The following is a 20,085-nucleotide window of genomic DNA, read 5'->3' as shown; positions in this document are numbered from 1 at the left end:
TGAAGTCAAGCAATGGCTGCAGAGGAGCTGGAACTGCAAACGAAGAATCTTCCACTGAAAGCCAATACCTGACCTTTGAATCGCTTGTTGTCACATGATTTGAGAGGACAGTGCCCCACCCACATGCCAAAGCACTGGTGGGATCCAGTTCCTCTCACCCCTGCTGTGTGTATTCACACATCCCCAGACCCTGCCGCTTACCACTCCTATCCCAACTCCCTTGCAGCCTGTGTAACCAGAGCCGAAATCTAAGTCGATACGTCCAACGCTTATGCTCATGCAAAATGAATGAAAAAGTAGCAGACACAAATTAATCAAGTTTTACTTTTAATAATTTTCTTAGTCAAAAGTGTAGCTTTGAAAATCTCTAGCTATTTGTGAAAATCTGAAAAGGTTGGGGAGCAGCCTCACTCTGAACAACACAGTTTGCACCTGGAGGCTGGGCTGAGCTGCTTCCAATCTCTTCCTTCACCAAATTAAACCAGTGCCATTTTGAAATTTTAAAAAAGTCAAGCCTTAAAAAATAATAATAAACAAACTGAGGATGTACTGTAGTTGCGCACTTTGATTTCAAGGATATGGTGGGGTGGGAAATTAAGTTTCTTGTACAGTAAACCAAACCACAAAATAAACGATAGTTCATAGAAACCACTGTAATTAGAATGTATTCTTAACGTTTGAAACCTAGTGAAAATAAGGTTGCCACCTTACATTTTTAAGGGTGTATCTACTTTTCAGTGCATCTACTCTTTTGTGCTGCTCTGATCTCTACCTATGCCAAGTGGTCAGTCAGTCAAACTTGCCACCTCCTTGGGCAAGAAAACAAGCTTTACATTTTAGAAGTCAGAGAAAAGAGAACAGAAAGATAGCAGATAAAGTTGAACTCTTCCCTAGGAAGTAAACACGTTTTCCTAACCGAGGGCTGCACAATTCTCCAAAGGTACCACCTCTCTCATTTTTCCTGGACCCTAGTCTTCCAAAAGCAAGATGGCAATCTTAGTAGAAAAGGGATGCTAAATCTTTTAAATAACTTAAAAATCTTTTTTATTATTATTATTATAAAGCAGCAAAAAACATTTTCCTCTGCAGAAAGAAATGTTAGGAAACACACCAATGTAAATCACTGTTCGGAGAAGAAGAAGAAGAAGAAGAAGAAGAAGAAGAAGAAGAAGAAGAAGAAGAAGAAGAAGAAGAAGAGAACACCTGCTAGTTTTCAATTTCACAATAAATTCAAAACTATTTTAGAGCTATTCTTTAACCTCATCAGTACTGTCTGAAGAAGATTCTTTGGCATCTTCAGTCTCTCTGTTACTTTCCTCTTGATTTAGATTTTCGTTTTCCGATTTGGTCCCGTTAAGCAAAGAATTGTCACCATTCACAAATCCGTTTGCTGCAACTTCTGCCCCAATGGCTTCCTCAATCTTTAAGTCCTCTTGATCCTCTGTCTCTTCGTCCAAGTTTCTCAAGACAATTGGGAGCCTTGAGTCTGCCACAGTATTCTCTAGTAAGGCAATATTACTCTCTTCATACTTGGGGAGGAGAACTCCTTCTGCCATTTGTTTGCCGTAGTACTCTCTGTTGGCGGCCGCACTCTTGACTGCTTTCTCCAAAATTTCTTTCTCTCCTAAGCGCAGTTTAATAGCCATTGTCGCGTGACAGGTAAGGTCATGCGTTTCCAAAAAAGATTTATCATCCTAAAAACAGAAATGGGGGAGAAGAGAAGAGAATAAAACGTGGTATATTCACCAAAATCTAAGCAAGGCTTTGGATTTTAGCCATAAAGCTGTACTTCTGTAAGTGGTAAAAGTTACCAGTTTTTTACATTGTTGTATTAATCATAACAATGCCATTGTTATGCCAGGTCAAATGTAAAAATGAATGCAGTTATACATAGTGAAAGGGAGCAGCTGATAGGTGTTCTAGGCCTAAGAGGCAGAGAGTAGAGTCATTAAAGTGAGCAGGTAATACTGAGTATGAAACAGTCTTGGAATCTTAAGTCAGTGGAGGTCTGAAAAAAAGGAAATGTTTGCAATTCGAAGACAAAAGAAGACAAAAGAGTTTCCATGCCCAGAAAGACACTATAGAGCAGTATTTCCCAAACTTGGGTCGCCAGCTGTTTTTGGACTACAACACCCATCATCCCTAGCTAGCAAGACCAGTGGTCAGGGACGATGGGAATTGTAGTTCAAAAGCAGCAGAAGAACTAAGCTTGGGAAACACTGCTATAGAGTAGCTGGAATGAGTGTGTCTGAAAAGTGGGTATAAATCATAAGCATTAAGAGGTCCATTCCTGCCTCCTCAACCCCAAAGTACCGCACACATACTAAAATAGAAAATTGCTTTTTTTTTCAGAAGCCCAGCATATGGGCTGTAGATCATGGTCCATTTCTGAATACAGTGGTACTTCGGGTTACATACGCTTCAGGTTACAGACTCCGCTAACCCAGAAATAGTACCTTGGGTTAAGAACTTTGCTTCAGGATAAGAACAGAAATCACGCAGCTGCAGCAGCGGGATGCCCTATTAGCTAAAGTAGTGCTTCAGGTTAAGAACAGTTTCAGGTTAAGAACGGACCTCCGGAACGAATTAAGTACGTAACCAGAGGTACCATTGTACAAAGTTCAGAAAACCTACAGTGCAGCAGCCAAATGATGAGCTTACACCTCTAAACATCTCTCAAGCACGAAGAATACTATTAACTCCTTTCTAGAGGAGAAAGGCACCAAAGGGAATGTTTTTAAAAGACGAACTCATTCCTATGAGATTAGACCAAATATCCTGTTAGGTTTATAAGTACGAGCATGCTCTTAGAAGTCTTACCAAAATAGTGGTTTTGTAGGTTTTTAACAGAAGAGATGCCCTGGCTTCAAGGAATGTCCAAAGTTTCACCTCATTGTCCCAGCTCACTGGGAATTCAGAATTGCCAAGAGTGAAGATTCTGTCGATTGCATGCTCTCCTATCAAGTGTTCCTTCAGCTCATCTGTGAGGAGGAGAAAGAACAATCAGCAATTGCTCCATTTATTTTGGCCTCTGGGAAGGCTAACAAAACCAAACCATTCATAAGCATTAGTAAGTGGACCTGTTGCTTTCTGAGTTCTCCAGAGCTGAAGCTCCACACTTTACTGGCACAGAATCGATTCTCTAAATTCAAACAGAGAATTGTTCCATTTATTCTGGCCATCACCAAGTTCAATGTGATTTTCTTCCAGCTAAGTCTGTGAAAATATCACAGCCTAAGAAGGCTTCACCATCACAGAGTGTGTATTGTTCATAATTTTAAATTTTTGTGGTTTTACATTGCTTTTATTTATTTCATCTTACAAACTCACCTCGAGAGGGTTTTTTTTTGTTTTTTTTTGCATAAAGTGATAAATAAATACCTGACTAATGATCTTTTATTTGCAATTCCCCACCTTCCTCAATATAGCATCTCCAAGAGAAAAGAGGTATAAAAATCCTGAAGAATATATTTTGGCTTCCAAACTAGGCTTGTAAATAGCCGCTTGTGTAATCAATTGTGACAAGTAAAATTTGCCTAGGTTGGTTACAGCATGGTGTTGATAATGCCAAGGTCGCAGGTTCAATCCTTGCATGGGACCGCTGTATATTCCTGCATTGCAGGGGGTTGGACTAGATGATCCTCAGGATCCCTTCCAACTCTAAAATTCTATAAAAGCTTTTGCAAACTGGAAAATAGTCTTTCCATATCTTCAATGTTCCATTAATGTCAACCAGAGGATGGTATATATGGTCAAAAAGGCTGGGATATTTTTTCTTTGGTGGGCTAGTAATTTCTCTGGAATTCTTTGGAGGCCTGAACTTTCTTTCCTTAATCCCATTTTGACCTTCAAACAATCAAACAAAATTTGATACAATTTTTCATAAAGGTGTTTGTTTGTTTTTTACCTTCCGTCATGCAAAACACTCTAAGGAAAGCCAGAAGCTGGGCTGAGATTGGAGGCTCTGTTGAGTGCAAGGCAAACACACTAGAACTAAAAAAAGGGGGGGAATAAGATGTCAGTCTTTGGTAGCTTGATTATCCGGTATGAAAATCCTTAATTTATAATATATTCTTATTATTGTAAAGTGAAGCTGCATAAGGGTCAATCCAACTTTGAGCATTAAACTGAAGCTGTTCAAACTTTTCTCAGATAAAAATTGAGCAATTCCTCCTCTATAATAGATTAGTCAAGCATTACTTTACTATTACTTTATATAACTATCTAATAAAAATTGTGCATGCTTTCATTTACCACGTTAAGACCTATAGAAATCTCATTTCCAAGCTACAAAATATTAACACTTGCTCTCTTGACATACTGACCATCAGAAATTATTGGAAAATCCATTAGAAGAAAATCTATTCAGTCTAGCAAGATGGCTGGCAATTCAACCAAAGAACACTGACAATAGTCTGAATTAAAAAGATTATGGTTCAAAAGTAACAGTGTGTGTTTGGATTTATGGTTCAAAAATGAAGGATGCTGAAAGCATTATAGGTCACAAATAGACCATGACAGTACTTTTATAATGAGGGGAAACAGAGAGCAAAAATAGCAAACCGGCATATTCTCTTGCCCTCCAACAGACAATTTATTCTAAAGATATTGGTAAACGTGTCTCATAATCAGCAAACATGCTTAATAACAGCAATTTAAGATAACTATATAGGAGTGAGATATAATGTGTAGGCTCCACCTACTTTAATGAACAGCAGTTTTGCTATAATGTTCTACTTGACCTTAAGAGCTTCAAATGTTTCAATACAAAAACAGCGTCTTTCAATTTGACTTACGTTGGGATGCCAGCGCGAGCTAAGACCTCTGCCTTCATAGCATACAGCCTGTCACTTTTACTCACTCCAAGCTTTATTTTCACTCTGTCATGTGAATTATTATCAAAGAAAAACCCACTGTGGATCACAAATTCAGCATTTGACCGAGTGCCATAAAAAATGTAAATCTAGGAGGATGAAAAGAGAAGCGAAGGGACAGAAAAATAGCTTAGGATCAACTCATGGAATGACAAATTACACATTACACAACCCCCCCCCCCCATACTATAGTGCTGCAGACCACAATGCATATGAGAATGCTATCTTTAAATAATGGACAATGCAAACTTTAACCCTAGGAACTGCTTTTGCTCAAACACTCTGGACGCTGTTCTAAACATAGAGACCTCTACCCACATGTTCCCAAAGCTCCTCTATTGACCATCTTCAGAACTACATGCATTAGAAATAGAGAGCAACAGAATTCACACAGAAGTGCAGCTTTTCCCCAAAAATGGTGTACTGTGAGCTGTCAAATGGCTTGACCAAGCAAAGAAAGAGAACACCTCACCTAAAAAGATGGCATTCACATTCTAAAGGGACCTCAAAATATTACTGGATATTATATTATTCCTGAACCGGGTTCCGTCTGACAGAGTTTGCTGATACTACGTGGGGGGGGGGGGGGAATTAACTGAGATTTTCCTTCTGCTTACCTTCCCAAGGCCACTGAATGGAAGCCAGCTAGCCGAGAGACTCGAGGTCTACTCTATGTGTTAAATAACATCTAATTCTATAAATGTGTACTGTAGTTATCAGAACTGGTGCCCTATGATTAATTTTGGATAGTGCTCCCCCTTTTCAACAGATATCCAAGAGAATGCTTATCCTCTCTCCAGTGTGTCAACTCTGCTTCATCCTTCACCTCTGTCGCATTCTGTTAGCCGTCAGTGGATTTATACTTGGGCTTTTTTAATGGAAAAAAGCAAAGATCATCTGAGCGCCAGGGGTGCAAAGTTTTTGCAAAACACCAAAGCTAGTAAGTTTTCCTAATAACTAGAAATGGAAACCTATGCCCACTAGTGAGAAGTGGGATCCAGGGTCGGTGTGACCCATTTCGCCACCAGCTCTGCCAGCACTGTTGCTGTGGCGCTGGCATCAGTATCAACTTCTGGTGAGATATTGCCAAAATCTTGCAAGGTTTCTCATGATTTCGTCAAGATCTTGTGGGACCAATGCCGGCACTGCTTCTGAGGCTTCTGCTGCCTGAGGCAGCTGCTTGGCCCGGCCCATAAGTGGGCCGGCCCTGTACTTGCTGGAATATTCTGGTCTGTTTCCCTCTTCATGGGGATGGAGGGGGAAACAAGGTCTTGCTGCTAGTCCACATACATATCAGTGTAAGGGTGCAGAGCATAGCATATACCAAGAGGAAGGGAGCACAGTTGGGAAAGGAACAAAACAGAGACTCAGAGGAGGTAGGAACCAGGTCCCCCGAACAGCAGCCTGCATCAGTAGAAGAAGAAAATCTGCATCCTGATCTCTTTAGTAATTCACGTGCCAGTCACCATGTTGCTTTTCAGGTACCAGTGGCTAATGGATGCCTGGATTTTTGGACTCTAGAGAAGGGGACATAATATTCCTTCCACTTTCCCCACATATATACCGTAAGTACCAAATTTAACTTAATTGTGTGCAAGTTTATGGGGACAAATGACCTATTTTTATTAAATTTGTATACTGCCCGTCACCTGAAGATCCCAGGGAGGTTAGCGACAGACTATGAGAACATCCAATAATTTTACTTAATAATGTTGTTTGCTAAATTAGCAGCTGGGACATGTTTCAGAATTGCAAGAAATTTATGAGAAATTGTAAACCTATATGAAGCATCCACTTCAAGCTGTTGTGACAGGGTGGGGTATAAACAGCATTAACAAATAGCTCTTTATACTACATCACAGGGAAGTCCAAGAATTAATGGTCAACAGTAATAATGGACAACATGAATCGCAAGGATATGAGAAGTGAGCACTGAAGGCAGATATTGATGCCTGTTAAAAGGAGCTATACATCCCTTGGAGAATGGATCCTGACAGCTGAATTGGTTAGTGACATCATCTTTTATTTTCTGGACGGTTAAGTGGTAAGAAGTCAGAAAACAGCTGAATGTGAACTAAATAATGCCAAAGAGCAAAATGCTGAACAAACAATGGCTGCCCAGCTCATGATGCTCAGGTCAAGTATTTTAAATGCCCTCACCTACGTGAACATTTCTACCAAAACAAAAAATGGCTGAGTTACTCATGGCACAAGGTAAGGTTGCATTAGATCAAGGCATTCTTCTTCCTTTGCAATGACAAATGCACTTTTTATGTTACAAAAAGAGAGCTATCTATCCTCAGTCTTTATAACACATTTGTTAGGAATGTCACATGGAACAGTGAAAATTAACAAGACTCCTGAAGCTAGTTTAGAATTGCGTGTATTTACTATCAATTGGATGCATCTGTACATGTATGAATTCTACACATGGAACTTCAAATGTTAAATCACACACACACATCTCAAGATTACCTGTTCGTCAGCCTTAAAATCTTGAAGTGCTACACATTCACAACGGTCATCTTCCAAATTGTAGCCTGTGGTGATCTATACAGAGGATTCAAAAGAAAGAAGAAAATTTTTCAGCATTTTATAGTTCAACCTTGTTTGTATGAGCCTGATCTTCCTTTAAAGCAGGCACCCCCAAACTCAGCCCTCCAGATGGTTTGGGACTACAATTCCCATCATCCCTGACCACTGGTCCCGTTAGCTCGGGATGATGGGAGTTGTAGTACCAAAATAGCTGGAGGGGCGAGTTTGAGGGTGCCTGCTTTAAAGGATGTAAAATGACCACTACTTTAAAAATAACAAGAATAAACAGCACCTACTACCCTGTAACAAAGTCAAGCCTCTTAGTCCTTGGGGAAGTTACCGTGTATTTTCCTTTCTTTTAGAGCAGTGATTGGGGAACCTGTGCCCATCCAGCTGTTGCTGGATTCCATCTCCCTCTAGCCCCAGCCAGCATGGACAATGGTCAGGGATTATGGGAGTTGTAGTTTAGCAACATCTGGAGGGCCAGAGGCTCCCCAACCCTATTTCAAAGGCTGGTGAGAGATTGGTCAGATAACCTCCCCCCTTTTTTTTAAAGATGGGGACAACATTTGCGCACTTCCAGCTTGCAGGGACCTCACCTGTTCTCCAACAATTCTCAAATATTATAGAAAAGCTATAAAAAATGGCACCCTTCTAGACCACTTGGTGTTGGTCCTGAGTTCACTCCTCTCGCACATAACAGTGCTGTTGAGTTTCAAGTTACTCCCATGGGGTCCTCTGCAGCACTGCACTAAGAGAACTAGTTTCTGTCACACACTTCAACTCTCAGTGCATTTTTCATCACTCTGAATCAAAAAGAGGAGTGGATAACTGTGAATCTTTGGGGGATACTTTCTTCAGAGGACTCCAATTTATTTGCAAATAATCTCTTTATCTGAAACTTAGGTAATTATTCTTAGATGGTGATGGGATTTTGCTGTGGGAAGATGAAGACGTTGCCACTTAATCATATTTCTCTTATCAAACCACAAGGACTAAAGTGGCTCATTATTAACATGGAAATTGTCCCACAATATTATTTGCATGAAGAAGGAATGTTCTTGATAAATCAAGCTGTACAACACAGAAAACATACCAATCTCAAGGAACAGGCCTCATACATAGTTGTGTCCTGAAGATGGGATTTGAAACAAAATCTACAGAGGTTTTCAATTGGGGCTGTAATGCTTAGTTGAATAATCAGTTAAATCAATAGATTTAAAATCTTTTGATTGATTTAAAAGAGTGCCCTATTTAATCAGGCAGAAGAAGAAAGAGAGGGTTGCAGGTATCATCTTAGAGGAGGTATTAATCTTATATCACATACAAGTGAATGCCTTTTCTAGTATGTTGCCTGCTCTGACACATGCCATCATCTAAACACAAAGGGAAAATGTTTTTTCTTCTTCTTCAAACTAACACCTTTAGTCAGAATACTTTAAATTGGATGACAATCAGTTTCAAGTGTTTCAGGGCTCTTTTAATGTTTCGATATATAGAATTTGTGGGAGGGTGCCTGGTTTTATGGCATATGAAACTTGTTTTATGGGCTTTCATTTTCTTTCTTTCTTTTTTTTTTAAAAAAGCTGTTCCTCTCATTCCCTAGCGGAATAGCTTCCTGCTTTTTTGTCCTTCTCAAAGGTTTCTCTTTTCCTTATACCATTTTTGTTTGTATACAAGTGTTCCAAACAAAAAAGCAGCTTGGAATTTGGGCATGTCGGATTTTTATAGTTCTATAAAAAAAAAATTCCTCTTGTCCCAGGAGCTGAAAAGTGAGGAGAAACTATCCATGGGGGATCAAACCCATAAGGACTAGCGCAGTAGTCCTAGCTAATCCCCAGCACCAACACCCAGGGGAAATGTAGACTACAGTCTAGCAAGGGTGGGGGGAGGGAGGCTAGGAAAAGCAAATAGCCACAGCAAAGGGCTCCGAACCAAATAAAATCCAAAGAGCTAATGGACAGTTTTGATTTTGAGTATCAACCTGCCCACAACATTCATTGAGCTCAAGGGAAACATCCCCTTCTATATCAAAGGGACATGAAAAGTAAACCTTAAGACATGAAAAATAGGCCAATATATGCACAAAATGATGCATTAAGAAAATGTTTCATCAAAATGCAAATTTGGATTCCCCTTACCCCTTCCGAAAATGCTTAAAGCTAAATGCAAATTCAATGTTACAGTGCTGGTCAGGTTTAGTTATAGGTCCCCACTACAGTTCATGGACTGAGGGTGGAAGGGCAACAGATAGGACGACTCCTCCCTTTATTACAGCTGGCTACATTCCAGCCATACAAATTATTGAGGTTTACACGAACGCACACTCTATCCAGGCAAAACTCATGCATATCATCCCAGTTGAAGGACACATCTACTCGGGCAAAAGCACTTGAAGGGGGCACACGTTCAGGTTAGCGAGAGGCATGGAGGAGCACCAGCCTGAGGGAATGCCAAGGGCTAGACAGAGAGGCTTGCAGGGCTGCATATGGACCTAGGCTTGAGATTGCTATATTATTTGCAGCTATGTTTTGAGAAGGTGCATGAGGTTCAGAAATGTCTTTGCCAACCAAATGGGACAGTGCAGATGTCCCAGCGCAGATGAAAACTGTTTACACCCAGGTGTGCTACAACAAATGGGCAAGTCCCGTCAATGAAGCATTTCCCTGTGAGCTTAGCACAACTCTGGCTTCTGATTCCATACTCTGGCATACTGATTCCATGAAATCCTGACTCACTGCATGAAAGCTGGAAGAGAGACGACCCTGCCTTCTTTGAAGTCTGCTGCAAAGTTGGTGGCGAGATGTTTCTCCAGTCACGTCAGCTATAATGCATCTCTATTCTTGCTCTACCCCATGGGCCTTTCTTCTTCTTCTTCTTCTTCCACAAGCTAAATAATAAAAGGCTCTTTTGGTTTTAGCTGGAACCGTGTCCATCCTGCTTTCTCTTGCTCCTGACACTACTAATTAGATCATCCTGTTCCAAGAACTCTGTCAAGAATACTGTCTTCATGTATTTCTCATTGTTATTTTCTAGCGGTATTGTGACTTGACAGTCAAACTGGTTGCTGGTGCTGCCAGAGGTTTAGAGCCTACTGGACAGAGAGGATCATCATGCAACAAGCCCAAAATTACTAGTATTAATACTATAGAAAAACAGAGATACAAGAGATCCATCAGCTGGTATCAAACATCATAGCTCGAGAAAGGAGGCAACATATCTCTGTTTTTACTGCAGATTTGGATAAAGACAACTTCTGCACAAAGCAGTTCCTTTGCATATACTTTCTCCCCCCAGCAAAACTTTTATTGATGATTTTGTTCCTCAACATTATATTGTACTTCTTCTCCTTTCCAGCTATTAGTTTTAAGGTGGTACGGTCCTCTGAAACAAACATTTGCATCCCCAAATCAACACCTTTCATGCCTAGAGGGTGCCCCCCATTCTGCTGCTTACGACAGTCATACCTCGGGTTGAAGTAGCTTCGGGATGAATATTTTCGGGTTGCGCTCCACGGCGACCCGGAAGTAACGGAGCGCATTGCTTCCAGGTTTCACCGCTCACGCAGACACTCAAAATGACATCATGCGCATGCGCAGAAGCGGCGAAATGCGACCCACGCATGTGCAGTCGGGTCTTACGTTTACTTCAGGATCTGAACAGGGTTCTGGAACGGATCCCGTTCGTATCCAGAGGTACCACTGTATTGGAATTCTTTTACCTCCGAGTGTTTGGCTCCTTCTTTTTTTTGTGTGTTAAACACCTGTTAAAAATATCTTCTTCGTCCTGACATATTTAGAGTTGTCTTGTCAACCTGAGACATATCCATTATCCCAGGGATAGCCACTGTGAATTAGTCAATGTGCTGTTGGACTCTCTCTCTCTCTCTCTCTCTCTCACACACACACACACACACACACACAACCCAACAACACTGTTCTTACCAGCCCATTGGTGTGATTACACATGTCCCATAAAGGAATCAGTGCTAAGGTAACCCGGGAACCATCCTCAGCAGGAATCTGGTTTTGTCGTGTCATGACAGAGGAAACTGCCCATCTACAAGACAAAATACTCAGTTTAGTGAAAGCCATAGATAGACAAAAAGTTCCAATTCAGATTATAATCCTTCCCAACTTTCTGCCAATAGCAGGGGGGGGGGGGAATCTGCTCTTAGTACCAACCAGTCGGGTGAAAAAGACATATTGTTAGAATTGAACAGGGTGCCTCTGAGCACATCAAGAGCCAAGGAATAACTGTTCAGTATAAGAACTGAAATGAGTTCACAGTTCTTTCAGAAGAACATCATTCTTTCTCCATTTCAACAACCTAGGTTTTTTTTTTTGGGGGGGGGGGGTCATTTTGCTTGCTGTTGCTACTGCAAAACAATTGGGAATCAGAATCCCTTGCCAATCTACTGTCTTCTGTCCACTTATGGTGACCTTTAAAGCGATATACAGCTTTGGCCCTTGAAGGAGCATCTCCACCCCCATTGTCCAGCCCAGACACTAAGGTCCACCTCTGAAGGCCTTCTGGCGGTAACTTCACTATGAGAAGTGAAGTTACCGGGAACTAGGCAGAAGGCCTTCTCAGTAGTGGTGCCACCTGTGAAGCACCCTCCCATCAGATGTCTACGAGATAAATGACTATATGACTTCTAGAAGACATCTGAAGGCAGTCCTGTATAAGGAAGCTTTTAATGACTTATGGTTCATTGTATTTCAAATATTTTGTTGGAAGCCACCAAAAGTGGCTGGGGCAATCTAGTCAGATGGGAGGGGACTAACATTATTGTTGTTGTTGTTAATAATAGTAGTAGTAGTAGTAATAATAATAATAATAATAATAAATCACTTGCAGCATCTATCTTTTGAAAACCTAAAGGAATGTGGGACAGACTAAGCAAACAAACAAGTTGTATCCAGTTTTGCTTAATGTATTGGTTTGATGTGACAGGTCAATAATAAGTCAGAAGATTAAGATAATTTCTCTGGGAGTCAATTCAGACATAGCAAGACTTCTATGAATGTTATTCCTTTTCTTACAAAGCATGCTCCAGCATATATATCTGTATATATAGGGTCTTACTTTTGTTTTAACAGATACCAGAGTATTAAAAAGTAATTGTGGGCCAAGGCCAATTAAAAAAGTAATATAAAGCATTAAGAAAAGTAATGCAACAGCATTTAGAAACAACCATTACCTAATGCTAACTGGTTAGCTATAAAACTTTTGATGTTAAAATCTAGATGGCTAAATTAATTATATTCTCCTATCTGTAATATAACTACTATGGCTGGACCAGGGATTCATGATTAATAACTTGATTATTTTCTAGGGAGGCATTTGAAGGCATTTAACAACCCACTTTTATATAAAAAGGGAAACCAACCTGTAATCATCATAAGTGAAAGAATCCTTTAATGGCAGTTTGCTGGCATTAGGATGGGTCTGAGAAATAAGAGGATTCAGAGAAGAGTTGAAAAGGAAAAACAAAACAAAAAACAACAACCAGAAATCAGTCAGCAGAATTTCATTATTTAGCTGCCTAACAGATCCTAACAAGAGCCAAATGAAGCAGGAGGCGTCCAGCCGCGCTACAGAGGGATCATCATGCTATTATGCTCTCATACATCACTGTCAACTTAATTTGTTGTGCCCAGCAGCCGCTATAAATCTGTTTCTTCATATTTCAAAGACTGGAACCCACAACATCTCACACACACACATTTAAGGTGGACTCCCATCTCCACGCCACACATAAAAACTTGATTGAGAAAAAGCTTGTCCCAATTCTTTTCTTTTCTTAACCTGAAATGTTAATTCTATGTTCTCAGTCACACTTTTGGGGTGAATGTATTTTAAGCATCTCTCTTCCTTTACATCCAAAAATGCTTCTTTTTCTTTTTTTAATAATAATAATCATCAGACGTTACACATGCCTTGCAAGTCATAATACATTTAAATGTTGAAGCAGTTATGGTCACATGCATAGGTTATATAATTATATTTTGGACATACCACATGTTAAAGGATGCACGCCTCTGCACTTTACAAGGCAGTAAGCCCTATTGAGATAAATGGAATTAAGCTCTGAGTAACCATGCTTAGAATTGGGAGTGTAGGAAGCTGACTATCGGTCCCTCTACTTCAGTGTTGTCTGTGCTGACTGGCAGGGACTCTCTAGGATTTGAGATGGAGTCTCTCTGGTCTTCTCTGACCTGGCGGAGGGGAAACCAAGGCGGGTAAAAAGGAAAGCCTCCTCCCATCTATGTGAAGGAAATGTGAACTTGTCATTCCTACTCCTTCTGCAGAATGCTGGGATCTCACTCTGGGGTTGGGATGAAATCCTCCACATCTGTTGGGAAAAGGATTCTGAGCAGGGAGGGGTTGTTTGTTTGTGTGCATTAACCATCCCCCCCCCCAAGGATAGCTCTGCATGATACTCTTAATTTTAGGGTTGTGGGTTTGAGTCCCATGTGTTGGGTGAAAGATTCCTGCACTGCAGGGGGTTGGACTAGATGATCCTAAAGGTCCCTTCGAACTCTGCAAATCTGAATCTAAAATCTCTCCCTTTGGGAAGGAGCTCATAACATGCCCGGTGCCTGCCGCTCAGCCAGCCCCAGAAAGAGGAAGCTCAACGACTTTGGGGGTGTCTCAGGAATTTTACTTTCTGAAATATGGCAAGCCTACCTTAATTATTATGAGGAAATAAGAATGATTTAAAAGAGGAATTAATTACACAGAACTAGCCTCCCGTTTCTGGCCAACCGACTTCAAGTACTTCCAAGGCCACTTTGCCTTATGCACTTTAAAACACAGTAGCTAAAAAGAATCATAGCCTTTTGAAAATGCTTAAAAAAAACCCTTTCCCCTCTTAAGAGATTGAGAGCCATTAACAGTATCATTTTAATATTCCATTTCAATTACAGTTGAATAGGCAGGTTTCAGTAAGTGATCAAATGAATGGTTATTTCTAATGATACAAATGAGTTTTGCTTGGATGTATCTTTGCAACACTGTTAATGCAAGGAGCTCTATGTAGTGTGCTCCTTTTTTCTTTTTTTTTACTCTTGATGCATTAGCATCACAAGTGCATGGTAATTTATCATCTCTCACAGTAATGTACTTGCTGGCACTGTGTGCAGGACAGTAGGGGATGAGGTAAAAGTGGCTCAAACCGTAAATCAATTAGAAAACAAAAGCTTGTGCTCAGTGCACAATTTTAGGCAAATTATATATTACAAAAGACTGCCAATTGGGTGTTATGTCCCAGGTGTCTGCTCTCTCCAACCCCTTAAATTAGCCCTATGGATGGACTAGCTCTGAAAACCACGGCTCTCTCAACTAATAAAAAATAAGTGATTTGGTTTACATGCAAAATTTCATTTCAGACTATTTTAGTTGCATATTCTCAGAATAATTTGTGTTAAGCTCAGTGTCACAATTTAGGATAGTCATTATCACTAGTCTCATTATAAATCAAAAAGCATATTGAAATCAAAACCAAGCACATAATTTTTCAGTTATCCCGTTTTTGCTGTTTGACAATGTGGGCATTGATACAGTGAAAATATATAATTCAAGGTTACACAAATGGTCCGATTTTGGTAAAAGTTACCTTGACAAGTAAAAAATGTTCACAGATAACTGGTTATTAATTTGCTTAGATATTTTGCATTGACATGGCAGGGAAAAACACATTAGAAAGCCAACATCTTGTCTTGTTATGGGCAAACCCTTTTTGAAAATACCTATGGACATCATAAAACAACCTTAGACAAAAAGTGCTGTTACTGTACATTATTTTTGTGTAACAATTAAACTAAGAAAAGGGTTCTTCCAGCTAAGCGGTCATACCCTTTGGTTAAGATCGCTCTGAAGCAAAAATGGGATTGCTAGAATGGCTATGACTCCACCTACTGGTACCAAACTGGAACACATTTAATACAGAATACAGCCTTAGAACTCTTGTCTTAAAAACATGCAGAAGGGCAATTTTCTTCAAGATGGAATTTAACATCGATTAAGATATAGTTGATCAGATTACTTCACCACAGACTGAAAGAAGCTAACTTTTTCAGAGAATGAAAGCTCACACAGACCTTATTGTTTTGAAATCTATGTTTATCCAGTAAAAAAACCGACAAAAACAAAAACGATGTTGGCTTACAGAAAATTAAAAATTGACCTTGTTTTTGTTTTCATTATTATGATTTTTTTAAAACAACAACAACAGCTCTTTAAACAAGACAAATATACAACTGATTCCAATGTCACATTAAACCAGAATTCACCTAATAAACCCGGTCAGTGGAAGCTCTGTTTGCACAATGGGACTTTCAACCACAAAAGCAATTAGCTGAGGGGGTCAGGGGAACCCCAAGAACAATATATGAGGCGAGGGGGAATTGTTCTGTCCAGCAAGCTGCCACCCTAATGTTCAACTGTGGCTTAATGATTCCCTGATTTGCTCTACTTATGCCCATGCCAAACCACAAGCTTGTTGTGTCCTTTGAACTTGGGCTCTACAAACAAACCACGAGCCATAGCCCAAGTTTGTTATCAAGTGATTGCTACATTGCAGGGGGTTGTATTAGATGACCCTTCCAACTCTACAATTCTGACTCCAATGCAACAAAGCAAGGCTTGTGGCTTTTTGCAGCCATGATCAAGGGAAGAGTGAAATGGGGAATTCTGAGTAGTGTTAAACATGAACTATGGTTTAATATGACATTCAAATATATAGTCGTACCTCGGAAGTCAAATGGAATATGTTCCGGAAGTCCGTTCGACTTCCAAAACGTTTGGAAACCAAGGAAACTCCTGCAGCCAATCAGAAGCTACAGAAGCTGCGTCGGACGTTCGGGTTCCAAAGAACGTTTGCAAAGCGGAACACTCACTTCTGGGTTTGTGGCATTTGGGAGCCAAAATGTTCCGACTCACAAGGCATTCGACTCCTGAGGTACGACGGTATCCATAAAGTCACTTAAAAGCCTTGTACTGAACAGACCAATTTAACCTCACGAAAAAAGGAGCAGATCACTGCCTCTGGAAAATCACCACTAAAAGGGCTCTGCTTCACATGCTAGCGGGTTCATGAACAGAGGAAGCCTAGAGCAGAGCCTCAATACATAGAAACTTGCCTATTACCACCTCAGGCTATGCAAATGAGCATTTCCTAAGGTATTCTGGTCCAGGACATAGTCTTAACAGTACACTCTCATTAAAAACATGCAATCTACACATCCACTCTGTGTCAAGAGTAACCAACATGGTGCCCTTCAGATGATGTGGACTACAACTCCCATCATCCCTCAACGCTGGTCATGACTGGGGCTGAAGTGACTTGTAGTCCAAAATCTGGAGAGCATCATCTCAGTTGCCCCTGCCCTAAGGGACTATGTGGCCCATGTGTAAATGCTATGTTTGTCATCCCTTGGTTACTAACCTGATTCCAGCTCCTTCTCAGTATTTTCTCATTTCCTGCCCCCAAACCATACAAATTCATCAAACACTGCCCATAGAAGAAAGTTGCAACAGAATGCAAACTTGATTATGCATTTTGAAGTGTATGCTTTGCCCATAAAGGTATTATTTCAAGGAGGAAAACATAGGACTTCTCAATCTGTGGATGCACATTTATAGTTCCAGTTTTATCCTGGTTGTGTTGCCGATACTAAAATAGCACTGAAAGTGGACACATTCCGTATCTAACACAATTGGTGTTTAATAATGTGTTAAATGGCAAAAACTAAAAATGATCAGGGAAAATAAAAGTCAACAGCTTTATACAATGTTTTTGAAAGCCATCTGTACCTTTTAAGATACGTTTTTCAAAGGAAATTTCCTTATTTGTACAGTTCCAGAAATCAAGCTCTACTCTTAATGGAGCACAGGAAACAATACTGAATTATAATACAAAATTATTACTGTTTCACAGCAAAATATACGTGTTTAGAGAATTGTGTTATAAAGAAATTAATTGCTGAATTTCTGAGAATGCTTTCCAGAGTTTTAAAGTATGTTGGCGTATCTCTGCTGAAGTGACCAAGAGAAGAATACTCTGATTAAAAAATCGATTTAGCATGCAGCTTCTCTTTACAGTCCCTCGGTAAAAATGAAATCTCCCTAACAAACACTTAATAAAACCTGTCAATATATCTAGAAAGAAAAATGACACAAATGCATTAAGTATTAAATACCCTTGGAAAAAGTCACATATTCCATGAATTTTTGATGTACTATCTTGACATTAATGTAAAACCTTGATATTTATAATTGACAGATATTTAATAAAGTATAGAATATGGCTGCTGCAGAGCATGCAAATTTTTCAGGTTGATCAAAAAGAGATAGACACTTATTCAAATGAAGCAACCAGTTGATAAATGGCAAAAATCAGATCTTTTAAGTTCATGCTTCCTTAGCTTTAGAAACAGTATTACATTCACTTTATTTTAGTCAACTCTGAATATGTAGCAGACTTCTAAAAAAATGCAAATGGGAACATTAGGACAAATGCTTAATTGAAAAGCACACACTGCCGTTTTATTGGACTAGTAATAAGACTATTTACATGGATATTTGTAAACAAGGAAAGGTTTGGAGATGGGAAATTTAATTCTAATAGATGGTGAATCAAGAGACCATGGCATGCAGTACAACCCTATGTATGTCTACCTCAATCACTAAGATCATGGTCAGCTCCATTTGCTTAATAATTTATCCAGATTATAACTAACACTTTAACACATAGCTAGGCAATTCCATAACTGACATAGTGAAGAGTTCACATGCCACCTTGGAAAATATATTATCACCTCTTCTCCTGTCAATGGGAGCCTTGCTCTTAATTATTCCAATTTTACAAATATATTAGTGCAGAGAAAAACAAAAAGAGAAGGAAGGAGAGAACAAGAGCAACACTGAAATGTGCCTGTATTTAAATATCAGCTGCCACTTGCATTGCTGCTTAATGTATTGGATTAGCAATCAGAAAACTACCTTCAACTGTTTTCCTGCAGCGAGTAATGGCATTGCAGAATCTGGATTGAGTTCATTCCTGTATTAATAGCTCACACATGCATCTGAGTTCACTGACCAGTTAATGTTAACTGTATGCTGTAGAATATGATGGCTGCCAGAAGAGGCCTTCAGAAGTCCATGTCTTCACATGAGCTTAATTTGCTGGTGAAAAGAATCCATACATTAATTCTCATCTTTCCAACAGCCACAAGGAATCCCTGAACGGCACCAAGATGAGGTTATTTTCTTTGTATCATCTCAACGTGGGTTATAGTTAAGACCTTTGTGGCAAAAAAGCAAGGGGACTTTAAGGTACTTAGAGGCTTAAGATTTTCACCTTGTTAAGTTGCATGTCTTTGAACACAGAGCTCAAGGCTTTTTCCCCCTTTTGACCAAGCACAATGCTTTGCTGCCTCATTCTCAGTGGTCTCCCCTTTATCCTAATGAGATCTTTTTTTCCTCAGCCCCTTCCTATTAATAGGCAGGAGGGGGAGGAGAGATCTCATTAACAATCAGACTGGATGCTACATGATGATTTCAGACCAACGTGTAAAGTGTGCAGAAAAAAACAAGCATGTGCCATGCATGTGCATAAGGCTTGCTGCAGTAAAATCTATCAGCACTTTCTGGCTGCTACTGCTCTGTCAGCCATGAAAAACAGCTCTAAGAAGCAAACAGCTCTAAGAGAACCTCTTCTCTCTAAAGTTGCTGTAACTGCAAGTCCTGTTAAACAAATAAATAATAGAAAAAGCAGATCTGCAACATTTGATTAATAAGGTACACTGGTTGATGAAGTAACTGTTTCAATATGAGTACAATACATCAAGTGGCAAGAAGAGGTATCTTAGAGGAGGCATCATCACTCCTTTTATTAGAGGCATTCCCACTCTTCTTTCACGTGGAAGCAGAATGCCTCTTCTAAACTGATACAACACATATGTACATCCACTTTAAACTATTTTATTCCTATGCAGCTTTAGCCAATCAACTAAAACTCAGGTGATTAAATCAGCTGTTCCCCTGATTAGGTAATAGCCGTATCAAAGAGAAACTCACCTGGTTTGAGTGCTTTCAAATTAAGTACTGTGTACAAGAATAACTGAAATTATGTTTGCAAATAATGAGATACGACTGAATTCAAACACCTTATCATGAAAACTACAGAAGTTAATAAATGATATCAGCTGCTTAACAAATACGTTAACAGAATATGAACAAATAAGAGATTACATGAAAAAAATGGGCCCCCATAATCGGCAAAAATATACTACTGGATATATGGGAAAACATTTTGCAAATGGCATATAGATTCTCCATAAATACAGTAAAAAGGGTGGACTGTTTTAAGATCATGACTAGGTGGGTATATTACTCCAATTCAGATACAAAAGATCAATATGTCAGCAATAATACTTTTTAAAAAAATAACGTAGATCAAAATAGTTCCAACATATAATCAAAACAATATTGATCAGAAGGCACCTTTCTATGCATTACTAGACCTAAATACTATTATCACTTTATTACTGACTACTAAACTGGGAAGCTAAATTTAGTGCCTTACTTCCAAAACCCAGCTTGCAAATTTAAATTTAGAAGCAAAGCACTAACCACAGTTTGCTTATTCAAATATCACAGCGAACTACTG

The 20,085-nt window shown here is 39.5% G+C and overlaps 1 protein-coding gene across 2 annotated transcripts in view; it reads right to left on the bottom strand.

Moving 5' to 3' along the window:
- Positions 1-310: 310 nt before the first annotated feature.
- The window catches only part of SETD3 (SET domain containing 3, actin N3(tau)-histidine methyltransferase), a 46,119-nt gene continuing 26,344 nt past the window's right edge, over positions 311-20,085 (bottom strand). For both annotated transcript variants that reach the window (XM_028715116.2, XM_077924230.1), the window contains exons 7-13: positions 12,802-12,860; positions 11,354-11,468; positions 7,350-7,424; positions 4,797-4,963; positions 3,908-3,993; positions 2,821-2,981; positions 311-1,694 (exon numbers count right to left, since the gene is read on the bottom strand). In XM_028715116.2, the coding sequence (XP_028570949.1) occupies positions 1,248-1,694; positions 2,821-2,981; positions 3,908-3,993; positions 4,797-4,963; positions 7,350-7,424; positions 11,354-11,468; positions 12,802-12,860 (1,110 nt within the window). In that variant the 3' untranslated portion in view covers positions 311-1,247. The remainder of the gene's footprint in view (positions 1,695-2,820; positions 2,982-3,907; positions 3,994-4,796; positions 4,964-7,349; positions 7,425-11,353; positions 11,469-12,801; positions 12,861-20,085) is intronic.

This window comes from Podarcis muralis, chromosome 1 (genome assembly GCF_964188315.1).
Source record: "Podarcis muralis chromosome 1, rPodMur119.hap1.1, whole genome shotgun sequence".
Classification (NCBI taxonomy): Eukaryota; Metazoa; Chordata; class Lepidosauria; order Squamata; family Lacertidae; genus Podarcis; species Podarcis muralis.
Note: the sequence above shows the minus strand (reverse complement) of the source record. Positions and strands in the feature narration are given on the sequence as shown.